At 45.1% G+C, this 24,853-nt stretch overlaps 3 protein-coding genes and 1 long non-coding RNA gene across 4 annotated transcripts; all 4 read right to left on the reverse strand.

Moving 5' to 3' along the window:
- Nucleotides 1-5,064: 5,064 nt before the first annotated feature.
- LOC100824170 (protein CUP-SHAPED COTYLEDON 1) lies at nucleotides 5,065-6,863 on the reverse strand. The gene is made up of 2 exons (XM_003565302.4): nucleotides 6,296-6,863; nucleotides 5,065-5,754 (listed from the first exon to the last, which is right to left on the reverse strand). Exons 1-2 carry the CDS (start codon nucleotides 6,812-6,814, stop codon nucleotides 5,221-5,223), a joined length of 1,053 nt encoding a protein of 350 aa, XP_003565350.1. The 5' UTR covers nucleotides 6,815-6,863; the 3' UTR covers nucleotides 5,065-5,220.
- Nucleotides 6,864-11,484: 4,621 nt separating this feature from the next.
- Nucleotides 11,485-12,619, reverse strand: LOC112271001. The gene is made up of 2 exons (XR_002963757.1): nucleotides 11,804-12,619; nucleotides 11,485-11,721 (listed from the first exon to the last, which is right to left on the reverse strand). It is a non-coding gene; the product is annotated as an uncharacterized LOC112271001 (long non-coding RNA).
- A 732-nt stretch (nucleotides 12,620-13,351) lies between these two features.
- On the reverse strand, nucleotides 13,352-16,328 carry LOC100824481 (ricin B-like lectin R40G3). Its single transcript, XM_003565303.4, has 4 exons — nucleotides 15,618-16,328; nucleotides 15,308-15,430; nucleotides 13,915-14,143; nucleotides 13,352-13,652 (listed from the first exon to the last, which is right to left on the reverse strand). Coding segments are annotated over exons 1-4 (993 nt in total). The 5' UTR covers nucleotides 16,257-16,328; the 3' UTR covers nucleotides 13,352-13,650.
- A 2,063-nt stretch (nucleotides 16,329-18,391) lies between these two features.
- Nucleotides 18,392-20,475, reverse strand: LOC100824786 (NAC transcription factor 29). The gene is made up of 2 exons (XM_003565304.4): nucleotides 19,810-20,475; nucleotides 18,392-19,224 (listed from the first exon to the last, which is right to left on the reverse strand). The coding sequence occupies exons 1-2, from the start codon at nucleotides 20,329-20,331 to the stop codon at nucleotides 18,733-18,735; spliced, it is 1,014 nt and encodes a 337-aa protein (XP_003565352.1). The 5' UTR covers nucleotides 20,332-20,475; the 3' UTR covers nucleotides 18,392-18,732.
- Nucleotides 20,476-24,853: the final 4,378 nt, after the last annotated feature.

Raw genomic sequence — 24,853 nt, forward strand, 5'->3', positions numbered from 1 at the left:
AAACCCTAAACTGTCTGCCTCTCTCAATAATCTAGCGTCATCCTGGATGAGATCGATAACAGCCGTCGCAGAGTGCTGAGAAGCTTTGAAGATCCGGCTATTCCTATTCTTCCAAATATTCTAGAGGGTCAACAAGAAGAGGGCAGTGGCCCACTTGACCTCCGCCTTCGAGCGATTAGCAGCAATGGCGTCCCTCCTGAGGCACCACCACTCCTTGATCGAGGAAGGTGCAACCCGCGTCACCGGATTGAATCAATTCATGTGGAACTCCGGCCAACGCCTACCCAAACCTGGCGCGTGAAACTGCACACAATGCAAAGATGGAACGCGGTCTCAGGTGTGTTGGGGCAATGGGAGCACCATTTCCCCCCACTTGTGGTGTTCTAGCTAGGAAAATGGACCACATTTCCCCACACTTGTATTAATGGTGTAGTAGAAAACTACTGCTTCCATCCATGTATTTGTGGGCGTACTAATTTTCGCATGCAATCCATGTATAATAGGCATCCTTTTTTCCATGCATCTTGAAGTAACAAAATGCAACAGAAAAATATTGGAGTACACAAAGCACGGTAAACACCTGTCAGAATTGCAATATACAACTACTAAAAATATAGAAGTCAACAGTGTAATACACACTTGCAGTTCAATAAAAAAGTGTAATAGACACTTGCTACAAGCGCAGTAGAAAACTATAAAAAAAAAAGTGCAGTACACACCCATCAAAACATAGTAGATACCTACCAAAAATGGATTACACATATGCAGTAGAGAAACAAGTAATGTCATTGTCGTCATACAAAGAAGTAAGGAGAAGAGAGAGGAGTGAGAAATTTTGGTAAGACAAATTGTTGTGTGTTGCGCAATTAGAAAGAAGTACTCCTTTTATTATCATAAGAGCTCGTTTACGGTACAATTTACTACTAGGGTATCAAGTACACAGTAAAGTCCAATTGTTTTATAAAATCTGAAACCAATTTGTCAAACAACTTAGTATAAGGTTAAATTAATTAGTACAAGGTTAAAGAATTATGAGGTTAAAGAATTAAACCTTGCGAGTTGAATAGATTGTAAAATTCACTGTTGAGACTGGTTGTTTGACCGTGGCCAAACTCAAAGGCGCTAAAAAAATGCCGTCCCAGCCGTCAAATCCCTCCACACCTCTACATACCGCTTTGCCAGAGCGACGATGGCACACCACATGTTCTTTTTTTCTTACATCTTAAAACTGGTCGATTAATCAGCATTACAAAATTGGATGCTCCAAGGAAAGAGTTTTCAATTTTGACCCACAGGGGCCGGTGCTTACCTTTTGAATATAAAGTCACCAAGTTACTATGCATATGCCTCTTATTTCCCGTCCAAAACCATCAAACTACTAAGTTGGAATTCTTACCCTATTAGGGAATGGGGATGGGCATGTTTTAGTTCCCATGAGGAGTAGCCTCATAGGCAAAACCCAAGTCCAACGGGTTTGCAGGGACATGCATATATGTTTCAGCAATAGTCTCACAAAGGCCTGCCACCTCCCCCAAGAATCCAAATTAAATCCACCCCACCCAAGCCCTCAGCCAACGCTAATATAACTCCCCTTGAAAGACCCAAATCCTAAACCTACAGCAAATCAATTTCAGTTAAATTCCCAACTCCACCCCTTCACATGCCTCCCTCTTCGGCACAGTTATTGTATCTCCTATATCGATCCATGCATCCTTGTCATTCGCCTCCGACCTCCACAAGGGTCGTCAAAAGCTGTTGGTCGCCTTACTCCTCCAAAGGGAACCATGTGTGGTGGACTTGGTGGTGGATGAGGAATATGCCCACTCAAACTCTAACCTTCATCCATGACGGTTGCGACAACGAGTCTCCACTGTCTATCCCTTAGCAAGAGGGGCCTGTGAAATCTATGCCAAACGTTTGTACGTGAAAATAACCGGCAGTGTTAAATATTCTAGCTTATGGTTGCTGAAATATATCAATGTAACTATAGTACAACTAGATTTGTGTTTGCAATAGCATTAGCTAGATAAAATGTATCAACGTAAAAGGTACCATTGTGTTTGTATGATAAAACTTTTTTTTGTATGATAACTTGTGCCTGCACATTATGCTTATTCCCTCCATAATAATGGCCACTTATTTTTCAAAAAGTTTGCATATGTAACAAAAATTTATAGAACCTCAGAGTGGAAGAACTTCGCAATGTGTAGTTTCTCACACAACAATAGTATGTTTCCTTTCCTTCTTCGCAGCGCGATGCCGCATAACAGTTTCCATATCTGCATGCTTTGCCATTTCGCCTGGGAGTTGTGGCGCCTGATCCTCCTCCCAGTTCAGTTCCCCCTAGTTTCTGCCGCAAACTCCCTCCGTCAACTAGATCATCCGTGATCAATTGGTGGATAACCCTTTTCCCTAAACCACTCCCATGGAACGATCAAAGGGTCTTCCAGGAGGTGTCCATTGTTCCATTCTTTCTTGTTCAAGCGGTGCTCACAAACGAGTATATTTCCCTTTACTTGGCTACTCTTCTTCTTTAACTCATCGGCAGAGTTCCTGCCTGTTTCAACACAAAGGTTTTTTTTTTTGCAGGTTAAAAACTTCATTAATCAAAAGACTGAACAGAGTCTTGACGCAAAGCGTCGATTACAAATTGAGGTTTTTCACCCAACCAGATTTCAGAGGAGGCATTGATTCTCGCAAAATTAGCAAGAGTGTGGCTAACATTATTCTGGCTTCTTGAGCATTTGATCAGCTTGACGCCTTCACGTTCCTGAAGGAGGTTGCGAATCGCATCCACCGTGTTGCAATACATGGACAGGTTTTGCTTTGCAGGATCAACAAGGGCCAGGACTTCAGAGCTATCAGTTTCCACCGTGAACGGCAGCGTAGAGAACTGTGCTTACACTATTGTAAAACTGGTGAAGGCAATTTGGAAAGATCGACGTATTGCCAGCTTCTGTCCTATTGTTTTGCAATTTTCTCTCCATGCTATATTTAGAGGAGCACTATTACAAAACAGTATATATGTGACGAGTCATCAGTGAAGGCCCTTTCGCGCCCGTCATTGATGACCATCATCAGTAATGGGCGTACCACGCTCGTCACTGATGAGTGGTCAGCACGCGCCCGTCACTGATGTGTTTCATCCAATGTTTGTTTCTTGATGTAATGTGATGTGATGTGATGCAATCCCATGTTTATGATTGTAATGCATTTCTTTCTTGATGGATCTTTGGTTTTGGTCCCTGCTCTTGCCGCCGTTTCGGCCCCAACCGGCGAGCTGCTGATTCCAGACGAGATTCCGGCCTGTTTTTTTTAATCGTGAAAATATATTTAGTGTCGGTCGTGGTTTTACTGCCCGCCACTGATGTGGTAGACATCAGTAACGGGCAGGCCGTCCGCCAGTGATGATGGCAGGAAGTTAGTGGCGGGCGGCCTGTCCGTTACCGATGAAGTTTTTCGGCCGACACTGATACCCGTTTCTGTAGTAGTGGGGATGAACCCCTTTTCGAAAGAAAAGAAAAAAAGAGGGGATGATGCATCAGAACAGTGCCTTTTTCTTTCTCTTTAATTTTCAAGAGATAAATGTAAGTGTATATAAAGCACCAAAGAATGCAGCTTGTACGTAGCCATTTGGATCCCCTAAGGCTGGTCATAGTGGGAATAACAAAGGTGGTAACATAAGTACCAACTAAGCAAATTTGGTGATGTGACATGTTATTAATGAGGAGAGAGGGGTTTGTGGTAACTAGATATGTTACTGTAACATCACACAAACCAAAGTAAGATGAGTTTACAACCTAATAAATGACACAATGCATGACACCACATATATGTTACTACTCACTATGAAGATAGTAACTTAGAATAGTAACAAAGACATGTTACTACTCTATGTTACCATGCACTATGACCAGCCTAAGCACGCACCTGCGGTGAGTAGTTTTCTTTATAGGCAGTTCCTTAAACTAGGAAATCTGGAGCCTCAAAGTCCTCAACAATTATATTAATCAGATGCTGTAAAATACAGGTAATAGGTAACACAAAGTTAAAAGGATGGCATCAACTACCATTGCTTTTTTTTCGTTTTAGAAAAGGGAGCGCTAAATGAGACATTTTTTTTAATACCATTCGTCATTTTGGCTTCAGATGGGATCTGGCAGAACTAGTTAGCCTTGCTATTTCCATGCATCCGGAGGCATCTTCTTTTCATCTATCAAGGCAACTGAATTTGGTAGATTTTGCAGCAACAAGATGCTATTCCATCCATCACTTATATACATGGAGTTAGTATGTAAATATATATATCCCACGGAATCAAATTCCTTTTCTCAATATATATCCACACTTTGCAAGAACCACATTGAAATCTTTGCCAAGGAAACACTTGATCAACTTTTCTTTAGTAGATAATCCAAAAGTCAACTTGAGTGCTCATTCTGTTACCTTTTTCATTTTTATTTCTTTCTGAAATGCCTTTTCGGAAGTTAAGCCTTTTATATATGGGGAGTTGGATGCTGGTTGGAGCCATTAATCAGGTGGGCTAGCACTCTGCCAATTTGTTGCTTATAGGAATAAAATCTGAACAGTTTGGGCCAAGCTGGTAAAAAAATTGGGCCCTGTGTCTTGTCCACATCGTGAACAATTAAATGTGTACCGCACACACACGAAGTGCATTTGGACAGTGTCCCCATGCAGATTTTCAGAACAGAATAATTTTCTCAAGAATACAGAAAATAATTTGAAATTCCCTCATCCATGAGTTGAGTTTGTATACTTGTGAATTTCAGAGGGGGGGGGGGGGGGAATAAAATGATTGGATGTACAAAATAGAAACTGGGTAGAAATGAAGAAATCCCCCGAGCCACGAATCTGCGTAAAATTCACATCAAAAGATGGAAGCAACTAACTTCATACTCTACTAGTAATATATAATATTGCATCAGAAACTAATTAAACACAAAACTTAATTCACATGGGTTCAAAATAACATAGACACGGTGTACAGTACCAGGTAGTTACAACTTACAATACATACATATACAGAATGGCAAACACGCAATCCAAACATGTAGTAACCACACAAGACCACTCTCACAAGACACTCTCACAATCACTCACAAACTATAATTACCACGAGTCCACGACGATGCAGCTCAATATAACTGCCTTATTGCATATATATCTGAATACCATGTATGCAATGCAAGCCGATATTCTTCAGTACTTCTGAAACTTCCACATGCCCATGCCATCAATGGCAATGCCGCCCATGTCCATGGACGAGATCTCGGTGGCAGTGGCGTTGCTGACCCCGGCAATATCGTCCTGGGACTGCGACACCATCGACGACGGCCCACTAGCAATGAAGCCCTGGTCTCCTGCATGGCCCATCTGCAGCTGCATGTGCTGCTGGTAGAAGGACAAGGGCGCCGGCGGTGGCGGCGCTTGCAGCTGAGCCCCAAAGTAGAGGCCGTTCATGGGAAGTGCCGGGAGCTCTGCAACATTGCCCATGGGCATGGGAGGAGGCAGCTGGTACGACGACGAGGCCCCGGCTGTGGTTCCATACAAGGTGGAAGGGTCCATGCCCATGGCCATGGGAGGAGGCAGCTGTGTCTGGATGCAGGCTGCAGTGCTAGAGCCGAGGCCCTGCTGCTGATCTCCCATGGCTACGGGAGCCATGGGGTAGGACGGCATCACCAGCTTCTTGATCCCAGTGGTCTTGTGGAAGATCCGGCAGACCACCCACTCATCCTACAGATGTAGAACCAATTGAGTTAGGGAAAATCAAGATTAGGAATTAAGGAGTAGTTATGCAGCAGATGTATATATACATGCGGCTATGTGCTACAAGATTTTGGCAACCGAATTACCGAAGGGGCACCGGTATTTGCGGTCACCGTGCTCAGAAATATACCGCTCCAAATTACCGAGGGGCACCGGTATTTGCGGTTACCGTGGTTAGAAATATACCACTCAAAATTACCGAGGGGTACGAAATATACGTACCGCTAAAATTACCGAGGGGCACCGCCGCACCCGCACCGGTATTTGTGCATGTTTAGAAATGTACAGCTCATCCTAAACTTAAAAATTACGTACCCAGGGGCACCGGTATTTCCGGTTTCCGTAGTTAGAAACATACCGCTCGAAATTGAACTTTCTCGACATGCAAGATAATTTATCCACATAGTGAGCGTTATCCAAATTACCACGGCGGACCGGATAAAAGGCGGTAATTAACCAAATCATGCGTACTAGCTACTATATTAGATTTAAATGAGTAGGTACATACCTTGAGAGAAGATGAATTAGTGACCTTGGCAGTGGGCAGGAAGGAGAGCACCTTGTTCTCGTTGTTGTTGTTGTTGCTTTCCATCCGGTACTCGTGCATAACCCAGTTGGTCTTCTCGCCACGAGGAGCCCTACCCTTGTAGAACACGAGGGTCTTCTTCATGCCGATGAGGACGGACTGTGGCCTGAATATCTCCTTGTCCTTACCTGTGGCTTTCCAGTACCCGGCCTGGGTGGCACGGTTTGTCCGGTGGCCCGTGGGGTACTTGCGGTCCCGGTGGCAGTAGAAGTACCACTCCTTCATGTCGTCCCCGGCCGTCATCTTTGCCTTCGCCGGGAGCTCCCACGGCTCGCTTTTGTTCATGTCAACCTCTCCGATCGCCCTCGTGCAGAAGCTCCTGTTGGACACCTTGGGATTCAGATAGAAGACGATCAATTCTTCATCTGTTGGGTGGAACCTAAAGCCAGGAGGCAGATCCAGCTGCCCCTGTTGAAGGTGCTGCTGCTGCATGTCTCCCATGGCTTGATATCTCTCTAGCTAGTTTGCAACGAAAATCTGTATGGAGCTAGAGAAGATGAAGATGTAGATCGAATGATGGGTTTAGGAGAGAGGGAGGAGGCGCTTAAATAGGGAAGGAGGAGTGTGTAGGTAAGACACTTCCCACAGAAGCCTCCTTAATTTCCTGTCCCTTTGCACTTTGTTTAATTTGTCAGTTCCTACTGGGGATAGATAGATAGAAGGATGGTTCCTAATTAAGCTCCTCTTTACAGCCGTGTCATGCTTATCCCTTGCTTGCCTCTCTCTCCGCTGGAACACACATTGCGGTGACAGGTAGCAAGGTCTCCAAAATTCCCATACTTGATTTTGTATGTATTTGCGAGGTATACGCAAGCGTATCCGTTCTTCTTGCTACCGCCCTCATTGTCTCCCTCTGCATGTCTCCGTTAAATTCTAGCCACCCCGCTGCCTTTATGATGCTGATCTTGTGATCGTTCTGCATACATTCTGTTGTGTGCTGGATACACAAAAACACCTTGCATGTTTTTTTGCATATTACTTTCGATGGACGGCCAAGTTCAGTTCCGGTTTGCACAAAAAGCTGTGTGCTGGGAAATGTGACAAAAATGAGATCACACGCACTGGCTATACCTTGCACGCAGCCAGCTGAAATCGATCAACAACACTAGCTTAGCTTAGAAGCTTTAGAATAGATCGAATGGCGTCAGCTAGTAACGTTAATCCTTTTCTTTCTTTTTCTATGGTGATGGAATAATCACCATTTGTGTGTGTATATCTATTAATCTTTCTTCCCTGGAACCGGCCATGATCTGCGTTTCAGTTAATTACCGCGAGATATATGCGGCAACTGCTGGTGTGCGTCGCTATACATGTATATGTACTTATCATCTGCTTGGCCATATTCCAAACATTTGCATCTAGAATTCTCGTTCCAAACATTCTCGCTATAATAGGAATCTAAGAGAAGTTAATGAAAAGAAACAGGAAATGTACATGTAATGCATGGCTGGTTGCATGTTTAGTTGTATGGGCGGATGTTAGGGCGAGCCGAGGGGGAAAATGTAGCAGCGAGACAGAGGCGCGTTGTAGGGACCAATAAGAATGGTGCGGCGGTGGGAGAGGAGGCGTTTGCTCCCTAAGTCTAATGTGACCTGGCATGATCGCTGCGCACCCGGTCTCGTCCAATATTTGTTTTACCATCCGTTTTGCTCTTTTGTGCAATCGTCATGCATGACATGTCTTATGGTGTCATGTAGTAGGATCTAGCAAAATTAAGGTGGCACATAAGAAAACTTAATAAAAAGAAACAGGAAATGTAATGCATGGTCGGTCCCTTGCTTAGTTGTATGGACGGACGACAGGGCGAGGCGAGGAGGAAAAAGTAGCAGCGAGGCGGAGGCGCGTTGTAGGGACCAATAAGAATGGTGCGGCGGTGGGAGAGAAGGCGTTTGCTCCCTAAGTCCGCGCCCCCGGTCTCGTCCAATATTTGTTTTACCATCAGTTTTGCTCTTTTGTGCAATCATCATGCATGACATGTCTTATGGTGTCATGTAGTAGGATCTAGCAAAGGTGGCACGTGAGAAAACTTAATAAAAAGAAACAGGAAATGTAAATGGTTGCATGTTTAGTTGTACGTGTGGATGTTAGGGCAAGGCGAGGGGGGAAATGTAGCAGCGAGGCGGAGGCGCGTTGTAGGGACCAAAAAGAATGGTGTGGCGGTGGGAAAGGAGGCGTTTGCTCCCTAAGTCTAATGTGGCCTGGCACGATCGCTGAGCCCCCGGTCTCGTCCAATATTTGTTTTACCATCCGTTTTGCTCTTTTGTGCAATCGTCATGCATGACATGTCTTATGGTGTCATGTAGTAGGATCTAGCAAATTAATTAAGGTGGCACATAAGAAAACATAATAAAAAGAAACAGGAAATTTAATGCATGGTGGGTCCCTTGCTTAGTTGTATGGACGGACGACAGGGCGAGGTGAGCAGAAAAAAGTAGCTGCGAGGCGGAGGCGCGTTGTAGGGACCAATAAAAATGGTGCGGCGGTGGGAGAGAAGGGGTTTGCTCCCTAAGTCTAATGTGACCTGGCACGATCGCCGCGCCCCCGGTCTCGTCCAATATTTGTTTTTCCATCGGTTTTGCTCTTTTGTGCAATCGTCATGCATGACATGTCTTATGGTGTCACGTAGTAAGATCTAGCAAAGGTGGCACGTGAGAAAACTTAATAAAAAGAAACAGGAAATGTAATGCATGGCCGGTCCCTTGCTTAGTTGTATGGGCGGATGTTAGGGCGAGGCGAGGGGGAAAATGTAGCAGCGAGGCAGAGGCGCGTTGTAGGGACCAATAAGAATGGTGCGGCGGTGGGAGAGGAGGCGTTTGCTCCCTAAGTCTAATGTGACCTGCACGATCGCCGCGCCCCCGATCTCGTCCAATATTTGTTTTACCATCGGTTTTGCTCTTCTGTGCAATCGTCATGCATGACATGTCTTATGGTGTAATGTAGTAGGATCTAGCAAAGGTGGCGGTGAGAAAACTTAATAAAAAGAAACATGAAATGTAATGCATGGCCGGTCCCTTGCTTAGTTGTATGGACGGACGACAGGGTGAGGTGAGGAGAAAAGAGTAACAGCGAGGCGGAGGCGCGTTGTAGGGACCAATAAGAATGGTGCAGCGGTGGGAGAGGAGGCGTTTGCTCCCTAAGTCTAATGTGACCTGGCATGATCGCCGTACCCCTGGTCTCGTCCAATATAAATTTGTTTTACCATTGGTTTTGCTCTTTCATGCAATCGTTATGCATGACATGTCTTATGGTATATATGGTGTAGTAGGATCTAGAAAAGGTGGCACATAAGAAAACTTAACAAAAAGAAACATGAAATGTATTGCATGGCCGGTCGCTTGTTTAGTTGTGGCTCCCCCGGTCTGGTCTAGTATTTGTTTCACCATCAGTGTGTTGCTCTTTCTTCCAATGACATGTTTCATGGTATCATATAGGAGTATGCAGCAGGATCTAGAAAGGTGGCACATTAGAGGGTATTACAAATTAAACAAGGTCTTACCGGTTCCATTTCATTATTGGAGATATAAAGTATTAGGTGCTTAATGGTAATTAAACAATTAAAAAAAGACGGGAAATACATTTTTACCGTTGGGGAAAAACATTCGGTGTTAAAAAATAGTACGGAGTATAATTATTTAAGCACCACAACTTGTTGTTTCTAAAGGCGAGTCTCTATATATAATCTTTTCAATCCCGACAGATTGCCCTGGTATATATGACCGGTCCCGATCAGGAATAAAAGACTTATACAGTGATATAACTATGCACTATCATAGCTTAGCTTCAATTTCGACAGGAAAATGGTGTACTTGGCTTCATTATTCTACAGTAGTATAATGAAGTCCACCTCATGCAGCCTTTATTTGCAATTTATGTCGCAAAGCTTGCACATCCTTCTTTTAGGTTAATTTGACTATATATGCTTTGCTCTTTGCATTGATAATACTACTCCACTCAGTACTATGTTACATTCAATTTATGTCGTTATCTAAAGTGCGGGCATTTCTCTGTTTTAGGTAAGATGAGAAAGGAGCGCTAGTCGGATGGAATTGTAGTCAATATATTTTGCAACGAGTCGATCCTGCAAATGCATGCATACATTGGGCAGTAAACCCAACATACATCAATAGGCACAAGAACAAATGCAGCACCTATTCTCGTCAGCAAAAGGAAAATATGTGCAATATCTCTGCTTTCATTGACATCAAAATAGGAAGCAAGAATAGCAAGTTTGCATCTTTTCTCATCGCTATATGCGTTACTACAGACTTGTATTAAAAATATATACCTCTAAATTAGAACTGGTGCACAGGAATTATAAGGTAAACAGAAATTCCGCACGTATGCCACAGAAAACTATGTCTCCGCTAGTGTTCCGCCGGAAAATGTTGTTCCTTTGCCATTTATGTTTTCAAAATTTAAAGAAAAAAATCCATTTTCATTTTGCAAAACTCTTTCTCTGTTTCCATATTTTTCCTCGTTTCAATTTTTCACGGAACATACGAATTGCACAATCCCCCCCCCCCCCCCTCCCCGTACTTATTAGCGAATTAAAATTCTGGCAGTGATGATAATAAGAATAAGGCCCCCCGTACTTATTAGCGAATTAAATTCTGGCAGTGATGAGAATAAGGTGAATGGATAACACGTGCAAGGGCCGAAATGCACGTGCGTTGCGACGGGACAACAAACTTAAATGATACCCTCAAAGATATGCGTCAAAACTTCCTCCGTGTGGTCTTCTTTGACGTGTGATCGTGTCGGTGCCGGCGCCGCTTCCCAGGAGCTTCAGTTGCGGCTCCGACTGGGGCGAGGACGAGAACCTCTGGGAGCTCATCAACGCCGCGTCGCAGACGCAGCATGACGAGCAGCAAGAGCAGCAGCGGGTCGTCTTCCTCCAGGTCGCGGGCATGGTCAGGAGCCAGAGCGCGGAGGGCCAGCTGACATCGTCCATGGCACAGATCGACGAGGACGCGCTGTGCGAGTTCTGCGCCAGCCAGGGGATGTACTCGTGGAGCCGAAGCCCGGATATTCGCTGAAACCAAAGCTGGAGCCGAGCCCAACGAAAAGCCCAAAGCCCATCCCGAGGCCCAACAAACAACAACAGCAATGTCTCAAAAAAAAAATTCAGCCTTCAAGCATTCTATAGCAAAGCCCCAAACTCAACACCACACAAGGTCGTGCGCTGCCACGACCTAGATGCATAATGGTCGTCAAGACCCCTTTGAAAGGTGGTCGCGGCCATCACGCCGCCGAACTCTGATGTTTGTATGTATTTGCCGTGGTTTGTATACTTCCACATTTACATCCTGACTCAAAATTCTTTGCTCAGATTGTTGCTTAGTACTGACCTGAAGATTTTTTTTAAATGAGGGCTGCCAGCCAATTACAATGAGCATCTGAAACAAATAATATATCTATTTGTCAACTTACATAAAGAGATGTCATGGCAGTTTTGATAACTTTGATTGAAAATCCTAGCGAGTCGCTTGGTCGCTAGGATTAATAAGGTCCAGAGTCTCCTCACCAAGATGCAGCTCTATTCCCATGTATTTGTACTGCAAAGAAGAAGGAATTTCATGAACAGGAAAGAAAGATCAGTGGTTAATTACAGTGATAACAATCAAGAGACCAGATTTTCTACCCCTGGATGGGTGGTACGACTACGACCCCTAGATTCAGCATGAGTTCATGCTTTTAGATCGACACATATTGTGTCCCTAACTCCCTCTTCCCTGCACTGTGCAGCATTGTACTGTCCCGGATGAACTAATGCATGCATAGTTTGTAGTAATCGATTTACATTTATGCTAGACAAACAACCCACTTGTCATGTCCATTGGAAAACAGGTGTGCTCCCAAGAACCAGTTGGAGGAAACAGTAGTACGTGGAACTGCCAAAGTATGAAAGCGGAATTCCTTCATGGAAGATCCAACCGACTTAGGAAAGAGAAGGATTGGCTTTGCCTGAGAAGATACGCAGATCCGTGCCACCACGAGGACGGGGCTTAAACGCGGAGGCTTCGAGCGTCGAGGTGAGACGCCGTCGTCCCTGATGCAGCGATGGCGGCGGCAGAGGAGGAGGAGGAAGGGAGCGGCACAGGGAAAGGAAAGGGGGCCAGTGCGGGCGAGGGTTTTTGCAGATGAGAGAGGCGCGGGGCGACGGTTGAGGAGGCGGCGGCGCGGGCGGAGGGGGAGCGCAGCGGCGGCAGAGCAGAGGAGAAAGCGGCTCTGCGCGACGGCTTCAGCTTCCGGTGCTGTCGAGTCGTGACGAAGATTTTGCGTTAGCGATCTCGTTCCTATGTGTATCAGTTGGGCCAGCTCGGTGTCGGCCTGCTGGGCCTACTGTGTATGTGCCCAGCAGAGGCACGCGTCGTTCTCCTGGCCCAGCAAGCCGTTCCGATCCCATCGATCGACCCGGGGTGTGACGAACAACGAAAAGTTTGTCTTTGCAGTCGGCTGAATGGGCCGTCGAAGCTACTGCACTTTTATGTTTGTGTTCAAAATACTTCTTTTGTGCGTTTACAAATTTTGATGTTCATTTGCTTTCAAATTTCGAGATGAATATTCTCGACATGAAACTGTGGGCGACACTAGCCGCAGAAAATTCCATTGGATCTCTTATCAGCATAGTTTTACGTGCTAAGCGATCTCCGCTGAGAGCATATCGACACTCCTTAGTGGACAGGACACCATCAAAAGAAAGCAACAGGACAGAATCATATCAACATGATCTCAGTCGATTCGGGCCTACTAATTCCGAATCTTTTTGATTTACTTCCTCCGTTCCGTCCAACAGACGTGTCTTAAGTTTTGATTAAATTTCAACAGACATGTCTTAAGTTTTGATTAAATTTGAATGCGTCTATACATGTCTAAATACATTAAATTTTTGACAAACTTGAGACATTTTTTGTTGGACGGAGGGCGTACAAGAAAATAAGAGTTCTTGATCCCAAACGAGATCAAAGTGTCTGCACCTCAAGATCTCACAAAAAATAAATAAAAGGTCGATCTCAATTACAATATTTTTTCGGGGCAAACCATCTCTATCACAGTTCACAAATATGTCCACGGCATGTACGGGTATATATGCATAGCAATCAGCGAGTACGGGTATACCACGCACACTTGGTCCAATGATCCATCATTACAAATTAATTATAACAAAGATGACGATCAAACAGAAACAGAGACACCCACGCAACCCTTTATTCCGACAAACCCTCAGTACGTTGCTTTATTATTACGGGAAGCGCTGCTTGAACCAACAAACTTGTTCCTGCCATCACCACAGAACACAAATTAAGCCAGAAACTGTAACAGAATACCCTGCTCTTCTCATTTTGGGGGTTTCATAGAGAAAAAGAAAGCTCGGTGATTGGTACTCTTAAATTTGAACCGTGGAATTGTATCGATGAAGATGCCATTGTTCAAGGCTATGATTAACTTCTATGATAAAGATGATGCAGACATGAAACTGAACTGATGCGACAACAAATAAATATACAGGGCAAGCCCAGGAGATAAACAGAAGAACTTACACCAGGCAACGATCTTCCAGCGCTGGTTGTCGCCCTCGCACCACTCCCACAGCACGAGGGTGGTCCCATCGCGCACACCACCATGGTCCTTGTCGCCATGGAGCGCATCAAAGTTCAAGTAGATGTTGTTCACCATCCTGATGCAGCGGTAGCCTTCACCGACGTCCCTGCTCTCGGTCCACAGGACAGACTCATCCATGTACTCTGGATTGTAGCTGGCCAGGCGAACCTAACAAAACCCATTGAAAAAGCAGGAGTACTGATTAAGATCCAAGAACGAAACCAGCAGAATCACACAGTATCAGAGCAGCACTGTAGGCATGAATATCAGGACATGACCATGGCTACATTTCATAGCAATACCAAATTTAATTGTGGACCTTTCAGCATTGTGTATACAAAATTTACCAAACTGGAGTATTTAAGAACGAGTTTTACTTGACAGTGCACGTGCACAACCATAGAAGTACTGTCACATATGCGCATGGATGCTAATGTTAAATTAGTTCACATATAAGTGTTTGATGCAACAAATACACTGACAGTTGTTTACAAAATTTCTGAACATAAAAGTGCACACGGTCATCTGTATGTATGCACTTATGTATATATTTTTCCCGAAAAGGGGGATGTCCCTGGCCTCTGCATCGATGGGATGCGATGCACACAACCACTTTTATTGCAATGTTAAGGTAATGTGAAACGCCATGGCAGATCTTAGGATGTTGACACTAACGTACACTGACAAAAGATTACTGAAAATTTGCTGACACAAAGCAAATTGTTACTTGACAGTGCACATGCACAACCATAGAAGTACTGTCGTGTGCACATGGATGCCAATGTTAAATTAGTTTAGATCTAAGTGTTTCACACAGCAAGTACACTGGCAGTTGTTAACAAAATTTTCTGAACATGAAATTGCAGAAGGTCATCTATATGTATTCACTTATATTTTTTCCAAAAAGGGGGATGTCCCCTGGTTCTGCATCAATGTGATGCACACAGCCACTTCTATTGCAACGTTAAGGTAATGTGAAACAAGAATTATTCTAGGATGTTGACACCGTAACATACACTGACAAAAGATTACTGAAAATTTGCTGAACAAGACACCTACTAGGCAAGCATTATTCTAAAGCAAGTCATCTCAGACATAAAGGATAGCAGAACATGACACCACTACGCAAATACTATTCGAAAGCAGAATTGATTAGTCCAATGGAACACAGCCCTGTATGAAGTGTCCTAGGCTCCTAGCAGATACTCTGATATGTCTGAATTTGTCAATACAATCCACTAGGTCCATTGCGGATGCTTGCATCGGATGGGGAAACTAAATTAAAGGACGATGGATGGATGAGTGGAAGCAAGGATTGAACAGGTAACATACAGGGTGGGATTGGCCGAGGGAGTGCTTGAGAGCCTCCCCGGTGGCCTTGTTGACGAGCGCGATGGCAGGGTATCCTTCCTCATCCTTCACCCTCGTGCTGTACTTCATGTCCTTGATCCAGTGCTGCATAAAAAAATACACATAGAACTCATTTCAAGCAGAAAACAACTTCTTTTTTTATCCCGTTCCCCAAAAAAAGAAAAGGACAAAAGCACACGCCAAATCCTCAGATCCCGAAATCACTCTGTGGAATTCGTGCGAATACGGGAAAGGTAAAGGGGACGACGGATCTGTGTGCTGTGCAGGGTACCTGGGCGTCGTCGTCGCGGTCGGTGCGGACGAGGCAGACCTTGCCGTCCCTGGCGGCGAGGCTGAAGCCGGCCTCGCCGGCCTTGCAGACGATCCTGAAGGTCTGCTGCCTGACAGGGGCCGCCCCACCGCCGCCACCGCCACCGTGGTGCGGGCGGGTCTCGTGGCCGTACCCGGATCCGCCGCCGTAGTGCGGCCTGTCCTCCTCGCCGGACTCATGGGAGACGTGGACGACGTTGCCGTAGGCCGGGGCGGGCGCGCGTCCGCCGCCGTAGCCTCCGTCGTCGTCGCGGCCGCCGTGGCCGTAGGCCGGAGGCGGGGCGCGGCCTCCGTAGCCGCCGTCGTCCTCGCGGCCGTAAGACGGAGGCGGCGCACGGCGGCCGTAGCCGCCGTCGTCGTCGTCGCGGCCCCCGCCGTAGGCCGGCGGGGCACGGCCGTAGGGGTCAGCTGGAGGGCGGCCGTAGGAAGGGGGAGGGGCGTCGTAGGGGTCTGCGGCGGGGCGGCCGTAGGAAGGGGGAGCCGCGTCGTAGGGGTCCTGGTGGCCGTATGCGGGCGCGTGGCGGCGGCGGTCGTCGGAGTCGTCGTCGCCGCCGCCGCGGCGGCCGTGGCCGTGGCCGTGGCGGTGAGGGTACTCCGCCATGATTAATTGATCTGGGAGGAGATGAAATGGGGGAGGAAATTGAATTTTGAGGTGGATCTGAATTAATTCTGATGATCTGGGCCTGGGCCTTGCTATATATGGCCCGGACTTGTCGCTGTCTGGTCCGGTCGGTCCGACGCAGCCATCAAACGGGTCGGACCTTGACCCGATCGGATCGGGCGCGACGTGGCGTCCATTATTGAAGGCCCGTCGACCGATCTCGAGTTTGCATTCTGTTTTGCAACCGATACCCACGTGTCAGCTAATCAGGCGTCCACGTACGTGTTATACGTGTCCACGTGTACAGCCAGCTCGACGCAGGTACCCTCCAGGTGTTCATATTCGCTTGTGATATAAAGCCAAAAGGAGACACTGTCCAGAATAAAAATGGAGTAAGAAAGAGACAGTTCCTCCATTGCTCACTACTGTACTATACTGCTTGATTTAATTAGTGTTTTTTTAGCGAAAATTTAATTAGTGGTGCACACGTCGCAGATTGATTCGACCGTCCTGCAAATCGTATCAAATCAGCCTGCTCAATTATATCGCTTGATTTTTATTTGTCTTCCTTAGAAAAAGGTTGATTTGTACTCTATGGCCCATAAACAGTGTGATCGTACGCTGACAGCTGCTTTTGTTTGTTTGGTTTTTCTTGCATGTGTTCGTTAATTCTTTATTGTTTGGCTCAAGGTTTACTCCACCGTGTGATCCCAATAAACAATCTCGTCAGGCCTCCAGAATCAATAACGTCAATCTTCCTAGTATCCCCTCTCTGAAAAAAATAATATTGCGCAATATTTCTACGATGGAATTTACATGGCCTAGAGTGATGCACATGCTCATCTGTAGGGCCTAATTGCCAGAAAAAGAAGAAGAGAAAACTTTTTTTTGAGCGAATAGAACAAGAGAAAGCTAAAGCAGGGCCCCACAATACGTGCGTAAAAAGAAGAAACAAATCTGAGAGGGTATTGGGCCAAACCCACTCCTAACAGGCCTAACATGTCCTTGTAGTCGGGCGGTTGGGCCCACGTACAGTTAACGGCCTGCCTGCACATACCCAACCAAATCGCACCCACTCGGTACATACAGGCCGACAGATTTGGCCCATTCTCTATGATCCACTTTGTACTAATATTTTGTTTTGTTTTTCTTTTTCTTTTCTCTTTCCTACGAAAATAAAATACGGAGTAATCCAGTACTAGTATATGCTTTTTTCTAGGAAGCAATAGCTCTGCCGATGCAAGCAATACATGCTAGTAGTACATTGGTACTGACTTAACTAAAAATTGTTTTCTGGGCCGATCACACGCTTTGCTGCAGCTAGCAAGCATACACAAGTTGCTGATCAGCTTGCGTCAATCCCATCACTTTGATTAACTTAAGATGAATCTGACGAAAGATCTATCTCTATCTACGGATCGATGTGCAGATAGAGCTAGCTTGTATATGTGTGACATCATTTTGCATAGCTTGCGAGGCATCAAACCTTTTGGATGGATGCTTTCAGCACAAGTCTCTGGCTCTCTGCATGCACGAGAGCTTAGTTAATTAATCGGTTGCTTCATACTCCTACTACTACGGAGTATTAGCCAAGTGACGTGCGCTTTTGCTTCGTCTTAGGAAGCAGCAGCTTAGTTATTTTTTTTTAGAACATCGCAGTTTAGTTAATCAGCTCCGGTTAGCTATATAGTTGCATTGGGTGGTCAAACACTTGACCGAGAATAGTTGTTTGGAATTAATATTTGGAGGCTGAGGGAACAATGTGCTTAGCTAGCTAGCTTGGTAACTCCCTTGCCTTTCACGTTACACGTAAATACGTACTGCACATTCCACAAGCAAAAGGGTTTAAAGTTAAATACTCGGTCGCCTTACGTGAGAGAATTCCCAAACATGTAAATTAACGAGCTACCATGCACAATGTCAACAACAGAAATCATATATATGTATATATAGTGGATGAAGGCACTCATTCCATATAATTTTATCATTTTACTGTATTATATTCTAGCTGATGGTGGTGGACACACATGGCCAATTTTTAATTAGGAATTTAGTGAAGTTGTTTTCAGTGCTGGAGATACGAATTAATTAAGGCTATAAGTAATGAAACAATATATAAGAGAATTAAAATTATATGAGCAAAAGAGAGTTAAATTAACATAGAATTTTATCCAACAACTGATCATACATATACACCAACAACATACGTACATACACACAAATTAAATTAGACATCTATCTACACTTAATCAGTAGTTCTAGCTATAGTACACTTACTCTAGCTCCTTCTATATTACATATTAATACATCCATACATAAGTACATAACTAATCTAGATCAATCGGCCGGCAGAATGCAGCACCGAATAATAAGAATCTGTAATGAATGTGTGTCTAGATCTAGAGAGTTGTTAAATCACTTTCTCCTAGCTATCTAGGCTCCTCCTTCTAATTAGCAGGCAGCCTGCATGCATCGATCACATCCTGTCCTTGGAAGAATTAGCAGGCAGCAGCTGCTGGTCTGCCCCAAACATGGAGAAGTCGCTGTTCATCGTCAGCTGGTCTGGCCCAATTAACATGCTTCTTTTGGATGCACTCCGAAACGTATGATCAACACCTCCTTCACTGCTATCCCTCTTCCTTGTCGTGCTGGCCTCGTCGTCTTCGAAGAACCCAGCGCCGGTATCCGGTGCCGGAAGGTTGTCGAAGAGGTGGGAGACGGCGGAGTAGTCCTCGAGGTAGTCGGAGACGGACGGAGGCCTCGGCATCGGCATCTGCATCGGCATCGGCATCGGCATGCGCATCCGGGAGGTCGAGGAGGAGGAGTCGTAATGGTCTTGTTGGTGCTGAGTATGCTGCTGGCTGTCCATGGATGAGGAGGAGGGCTGCTCGTGCTCGTGGTGCAGCAGCAGCTGCGACAGCTGTGGGTTGGGCTTCTTGTAGATCCTGCACAGCACCCAATCGTCCAGCTGCAACAAGCAGAAGAAAATTCATAGAATATCAAGCATGTGTCGACGATAGATGCACGTTGCAGCAAAATTAACAGTCGGTAGATATCTGTAGCTTTTGAAAGGTAGGTTAGAAAGCTAGCGAGTAGATAGCTAGATAGCTAGGTATCTCTTGTTGGTGCAAGTCTCTTTCTTGAAGAGAATATCCCCGGGGTAAAACAAACTGCTTGGACAGTAGCTATAGCTAGCTACTACTAGTTCATTAATTAAGGTTACTTGCTTGCTCCAACCTTAACTTGCATCCACACACACAGAACTACAGAAGTAAAAGCAAACGAAAAAAGAAGAAAACTACAAAAGTGTAGCAGGAAGGAAAGGTTTCCAAGCTAGCTAGCTCGATGGAGGTCGATCTCTTCTTCGTTCACAACCACATAAAACATGTGTATGTGAGAGCTGAATATATAATTAAGCTAGATAGCACACAAAGAATGTATAATTGAATGAAGAAATTAACAGTTGCTAGCCAGGGAGTGCAAGATAATTAATTATGATTGAAATTGAAACATGCATGGTTGTTGCATGCCAATATATGAATCAAATACTTACCCTCATGGACGGTGCCGACGACGCCGACGATCGCATGGGAGGAGGGCGGTAGGCGTGTGGCCGTGCATCGGCGAGGCGGTACTCGTGCATGATCCAGTTGGTCTTGACCCCCTTGGGGGGCCGGCCCTGGTAGAACACCAGGGCCTTCTTTACCCCCACCACCACCCTATGAGTCGTCGACATGATGGGCTTGTCGGTGCCGGTGGCCTTCCAGTACCCTGACCCGGCGGCGCGGTTGGGGCGCACGCCGTTGGGGTACTTGCGGTCGCGCGGGCTGAAGAAGTACATGCACTCGTTATTGCTGAGATATTCCGCCGCGCCGTTGGAACTGGACGGGAGGTCCCATGGGTCGAGCTTGTAGATGTCCACCTCGGCGATGACCCCCGGCCATGGCGCCGAAGAATTCGAGGCGCGCTTGCGGAGGTAGTGCACGATCAGCTCCTCGTCCGTCGGGTGGAACCGGAACCCCGCCGGCAGCAACGCCATGCCTCCCCTCCTCTGCTGCTGCACCTCGATTGTCATCCCCAAATAAATTAACTCGATCTTTGATTGATTGATTGATTTGAGATCGAGGTGAGGAATGGAAGGTAGTTGGGGAGAGGAGGAGGAGAAGGTTTGAAATTTTGGGAGGTGGAGAGGAGGAGAAGGTTATAAAGGGCCGGCCGGAGGGCATGGCTGTTGTAATTATCGCTCGCCGGTGACGAGAGGGATGATGCATGCACGGGTGGATATGCGTGTGCGCGCGTGCAACGGTTGCAAAACTATAACTTCGTCCGCCATCAGCTCAGCTGATGCCCAATAGTGACGTACCATATACGTCATCAGTTCAGCTAGCAGCTATGCTGCATACGTATCAATCAATTGTTCGATCTATCACTGGCTTGAACAGTATGTCTTTAGGGGCCTCAGCTTAATTTTGTTCAAATCTAATTAAGAACACATGTATATATGCATGCTTGTTGAATTGGAAATATGAAAAAGACACATGTGAAATAATTAATACGACTAGAAGTTAATCAGTTTTTTTTCAGATAAACAGATCGAGAATCGGACCAGAGAAGTGGACAACATATATGCATGTAAAAATGTTGGATTGTAGATAAATCGATCGATGATTAGGTTAATTAGTACTTTTGATCATGCATGACACATTTGAATGATTTATATGAACCCAAAACACAAATATATAGTATGAATTGCAAGTTGTTTGGTTACACCATAAGAAAAATACGGCAGTATTATCAGGTGTTTGCCGTACTTGTGACTTAGAGAAACTTCTCAATGATGGTGGACTCAACTAAAATGTTTCTTTTTTCATGCATGAGGGTGAGACTACATATAAATTAGCGCATATCAAACAAGCTCTCTCTATATATTTTTAAAAGAATATAGAATCGATCTCCAAAATGATCAAGTATAATGGAATTCGTTTAAATCAAAGAGACCCTAATATTATTATATCCCCTAGACCGGTTTTGACTTTTGCGCCTTTTCGATCGATTTATACATGCATACATGAGGGGAATGATTAGCTAGTTACTTAATTTGCGTGCTAGACGAGTTTAGCTTACCCAGGTAGTCCAAAGTCGCTGAAGACTTTGGAGAAAGGTCTTTCTTCCACTCCAGCTCCACTCCACGAGAATATCCCACGACGACCCGGTCATCGATCCGGCCACCTGATCGATCCATATGCATGGTACATTCGCATGCATTAATAATGTGTATACAAGATGTAGTTTAATTAAAAAGGCTCATGTAGCTGCATGCATGCAATTTCTAAAGAAAAAGCTAATTAGTTTGATATCCTAGAAGAAGGAAGAAGAAAAAAACTAGCTCCTGGCATGCACGCGTACATTCTAATACACATGCATGCATGCATGCCACTATAACATGTGATTTTTTTTTGCGGGTGTATAAGGGGCGGAGTGCTGATGCTCATCTATTGAGTATTTAGTTCATAAGTATGAAAAATTCACAAATATAGCACAGGCCATTAGTCACATCTTAGCACCATCTTTTTTTAATTTTTGGCTCCGCCACTGGGTGTATATCTATATAAACACATGTGATTCTTGCACGTGCGTGCATGCCTGACTGTGTAATTGGGGTGGATATGTACAGAGAGGGAGTTGCACAAGTCGCTACGTCTTTTCTTCTTCTAACCTAATTAACGCTGTCAAGGAAGGTTTTTTACGTCCAGTATACTACGTGACAGTTTCTTACCGTACCGACCATGCTTTCACGGCCACCCGAATTAATCTTGAGCCGCGAAAAGCCATGCAAAATAAGAGATTTGGAGATTACATACTACATAAAGTAGCTAGCGAAATGGCATCTCTCTTACTTACTGGTCTATTTACGCATCAGGGGACACGTGCCGAAATTAACAGGAAAGAAAGAAGGAACGCGTTAATTTGATATGATAAGGATGGGAATCTATCAGTAGTCATCAGCTAGCTCGCATGTCGTATTCGGGCTAAAGCAGCATAGCATGCATGCACATCTAGCCGGCCAGCTGGGAACGGAAGACACGTACGCATGCACGACTGGCTGTCAACGGTCATGATTCACTCAGTTTTTCAATTGACTAACTGAATTCATTGCATGCTTGGTCTTTCCACGTTGCTCTTGTTCTCTCAAAGTTAGGTCCCGTTTGGAACGCAGGATTGCAAAATATAGAAATAGGAAGAAACAGAGGAATAGAAAGGATTGCACATACAAAACAAAATGAATAAGAAACACAGGAAAAATTTATAAGAAGCCGTTTGGAACATAGGAATAGGAATGGAAAAACAAAGGATTTTGTAATTAAGAGGTTTTAGCAAACGATGTTGGCACCCTAAGCTAGATTGACAGCAGCGCCACACGTTCTGCAGCTGCACCATTTTCCTCCATCCACGCAAAGGAAAGGAAAAAAGAGGTCTCGGTGGATTTGTTAGTTCCTGTGGTTTTCCTTTGAAAACGCTGGTATAGGAAAATTTCCTTTACATTTCCTGTGGTTGATTCCTATGTTCCAAAGGGTGCTATAGGGATTATTCCTACAGGAATCTTTTCCTCCAAATCTCCTTCAAAAATCCTGTGTTCCAAACGACCCCTACTTATAGTCTCACAACAGCAAGTGTGCACGTATTTTAAAATTTTATGGCTTGGTTCGTACTAACCCTCATCAGATTAATTATGTACACATATATATAGACAATTCTTGACCACAGTCAAGATTTTGTTTTTCGAGCTTTGATTCATGGAGAAATTGAGCAACGCGGATATATTAATTGTCATTGATGCAGCAGAAACCTAGAACACACATTTGTTTCGAAAAGGAGGCCAGTGAACCCTGGCCTCTGCATAAAACACACAAACATCCATATATGTTCGGTTTAGTCCTGTTTTCTTGGAGTGAAAATTTCCAATTCCACACATAACTACTCTCTCGTCCCATATTAAGTGACTTTCTATTATATGTATATAGATTTTTTTATATATAGATACATCTATATTTAGGCAAATTGAGTCACTTAATATGCGAGGGAGGGACCGAGAGAGTAATAGTCAATATAAGAATATTGTTTACTAGACCAATTAGGTAAGCTAGATCGCCAGCGCTTGCAGCCAGTATTTTGTTTTCCTCGTGATGACTTGACCATATCCATCCCATACAAAACCTTGGAATAATCTTTACCAGCTAGCTGTGCAGCAAACCTAGTAACTGCACGTATATATTGATGAATTAGTTATAGTTGACCCACTGAAAGAGGGGGGGTGAAGATATTCCAAGAAACTAAGCAACAACACGTGCTATCTAGCCAGCGAGCTGCCAAACACATCGAAGAAGAAAGTAAAACCGTTCAAGGTAAGAATATTAGAGGATCTTGCTAAATTTTGTCCTCAAATGTTCTCTTTTTGTCTGTTTGGAGGCCAAATGGATATGTGTGTCCTCAAATGTCTTCTTTTTGTCTGTTTGGAGGCCAAATGGATATGTGTTCCTACAGTGTCCGTCCTCGTTACCAATTCCTCTCCCCAATTTTTTTTTTGTCTTTTCCCCTTTTCCCATCTTCCTCCGCTCCCGATCCTCTCCGTGCTCATCCTGCTGCTGGTATACCTCGCCATGGATCGGATCAAATCAAAGCCAACCCGCATCATTCCTAATCCATACTAGTACTCCATCTTAGGAACTAACATCAAGAATCTGCCATGCATACTACCCTCCTCGAAGACTACCAGCTGCTACTTGCCTTGGCCTGCTGGTGCATGCCATGCCAGTGCCTGCGTCACTGTCCATGCCGCCATGCTGGCCTCGCCATGGAGGATGTTGAACCCGCTGGTTGTGCCCGTGCGCGGCGGCATGTTTCTGCTGCTGCTAGAGCGGCCTGCTGCGCGTACATCATCGACCGGCTCCTGCGTCGAGGGCCCAAGCGGAGCAGGCGGCCGGCGTCTCTCTCGCGCTGAAGGAGGAGGCGCGGGAGCAGCTACGGCGGGCGGCAGCGGAGAAAGCCGCCGCGCACGAAACGCGGGCGGCACGCGGATGCGGTAGCAGGCGCGGGTGAAGCTCGGCCATCGCGGGGGGAGCTCGGTCGCCAGAGAGAAGAGAGGAGAAGAAGAAAAGTCGCGGGGCAGAGGAAGAGAAAGGAAACCCAAACTTGCCCCAAATTTGGAGAGGGTTTGGGAATTTGTCCGGACAAAGATGTCTGTTTGAGGACTGCATTGGAGATGATTTTGAGATTAAAACGTCCATATCTTCCAAACAAAACATTTGGGATAGCTTTGAGGAATCCCATTGGAGATGCTCTTAGTACCTCAAGACGTTTGGCTCCGTGTGCTAGGTTTTTTTTTAAGCAACGATCTTACTTTATTGATTCGAGAGACAAAGTACAAAATATCGATACACGAACGAACAAAAATAACAAAGATACTCAACAAAACTAAAAGCTTCATTGTAGTCCTTCGAAGTAAACTTCTCTTAATCCATCATTCGCATCTCGATACTTCTCCACGTATTCGTTGACAAAATTGCAAAATACCATGCTTACACAAGCTGAACTAACCT

This window comes from Brachypodium distachyon, chromosome 2, assembly GCF_000005505.3.
Source record: "Brachypodium distachyon strain Bd21 chromosome 2, Brachypodium_distachyon_v3.0, whole genome shotgun sequence".
In the NCBI taxonomy this organism is placed as follows: Eukaryota; Viridiplantae; Streptophyta; class Magnoliopsida; order Poales; family Poaceae; genus Brachypodium; species Brachypodium distachyon.

What these genes read in the sequence shown, in the direction of transcription:
- LOC100824481 (XM_003565303.4), bottom strand. Translation starts at nt 16,256, where the DNA reads ATGGCGGAGTACCCTCACCGCCACGGCCACGGCCACGGCCGCCGCGGC. An exon ending in ACCGCGACGACGACGCCCAG is followed by an intron (nt 15,431 to 15,617) that starts GTACCCTGCACA and finishes TTTTTTATGCAG; the next exon opens with CACTGGATCAAGGACATGAA. An exon ending in CCCTCGGCCAATCCCACCCT is followed by an intron (nt 14,144 to 15,307) that starts GTATGTTACCTG and finishes GGGTTTTGTTAG; the next exon opens with GTTCGCCTGGCCAGCTACAA.
- LOC100824786 (XM_003565304.4), bottom strand. Translation starts at nt 20,331, where the DNA reads ATGACAATCGAGGTGCAGCAGCAGAGGAGGGGAGGCATGGCGTTGCTG. An exon ending in CGTCGGCACCGTCCATGAGG is followed by an intron (nt 19,225 to 19,809) that starts GTAAGTATTTGA and finishes TGCTTGTTGCAG; the next exon opens with CTGGACGATTGGGTGCTGTG.
- LOC100824170 (XM_003565302.4), bottom strand. Translation starts at nt 6,814, where the DNA reads ATGGGAGACATGCAGCAGCAGCACCTTCAACAGGGGCAGCTGGATCTG. An exon ending in CTAATTCATCTTCTCTCAAG is followed by an intron (nt 5,755 to 6,295) that starts GTATGTACCTAC and finishes CTACATCTGTAG; the next exon opens with GATGAGTGGGTGGTCTGCCG.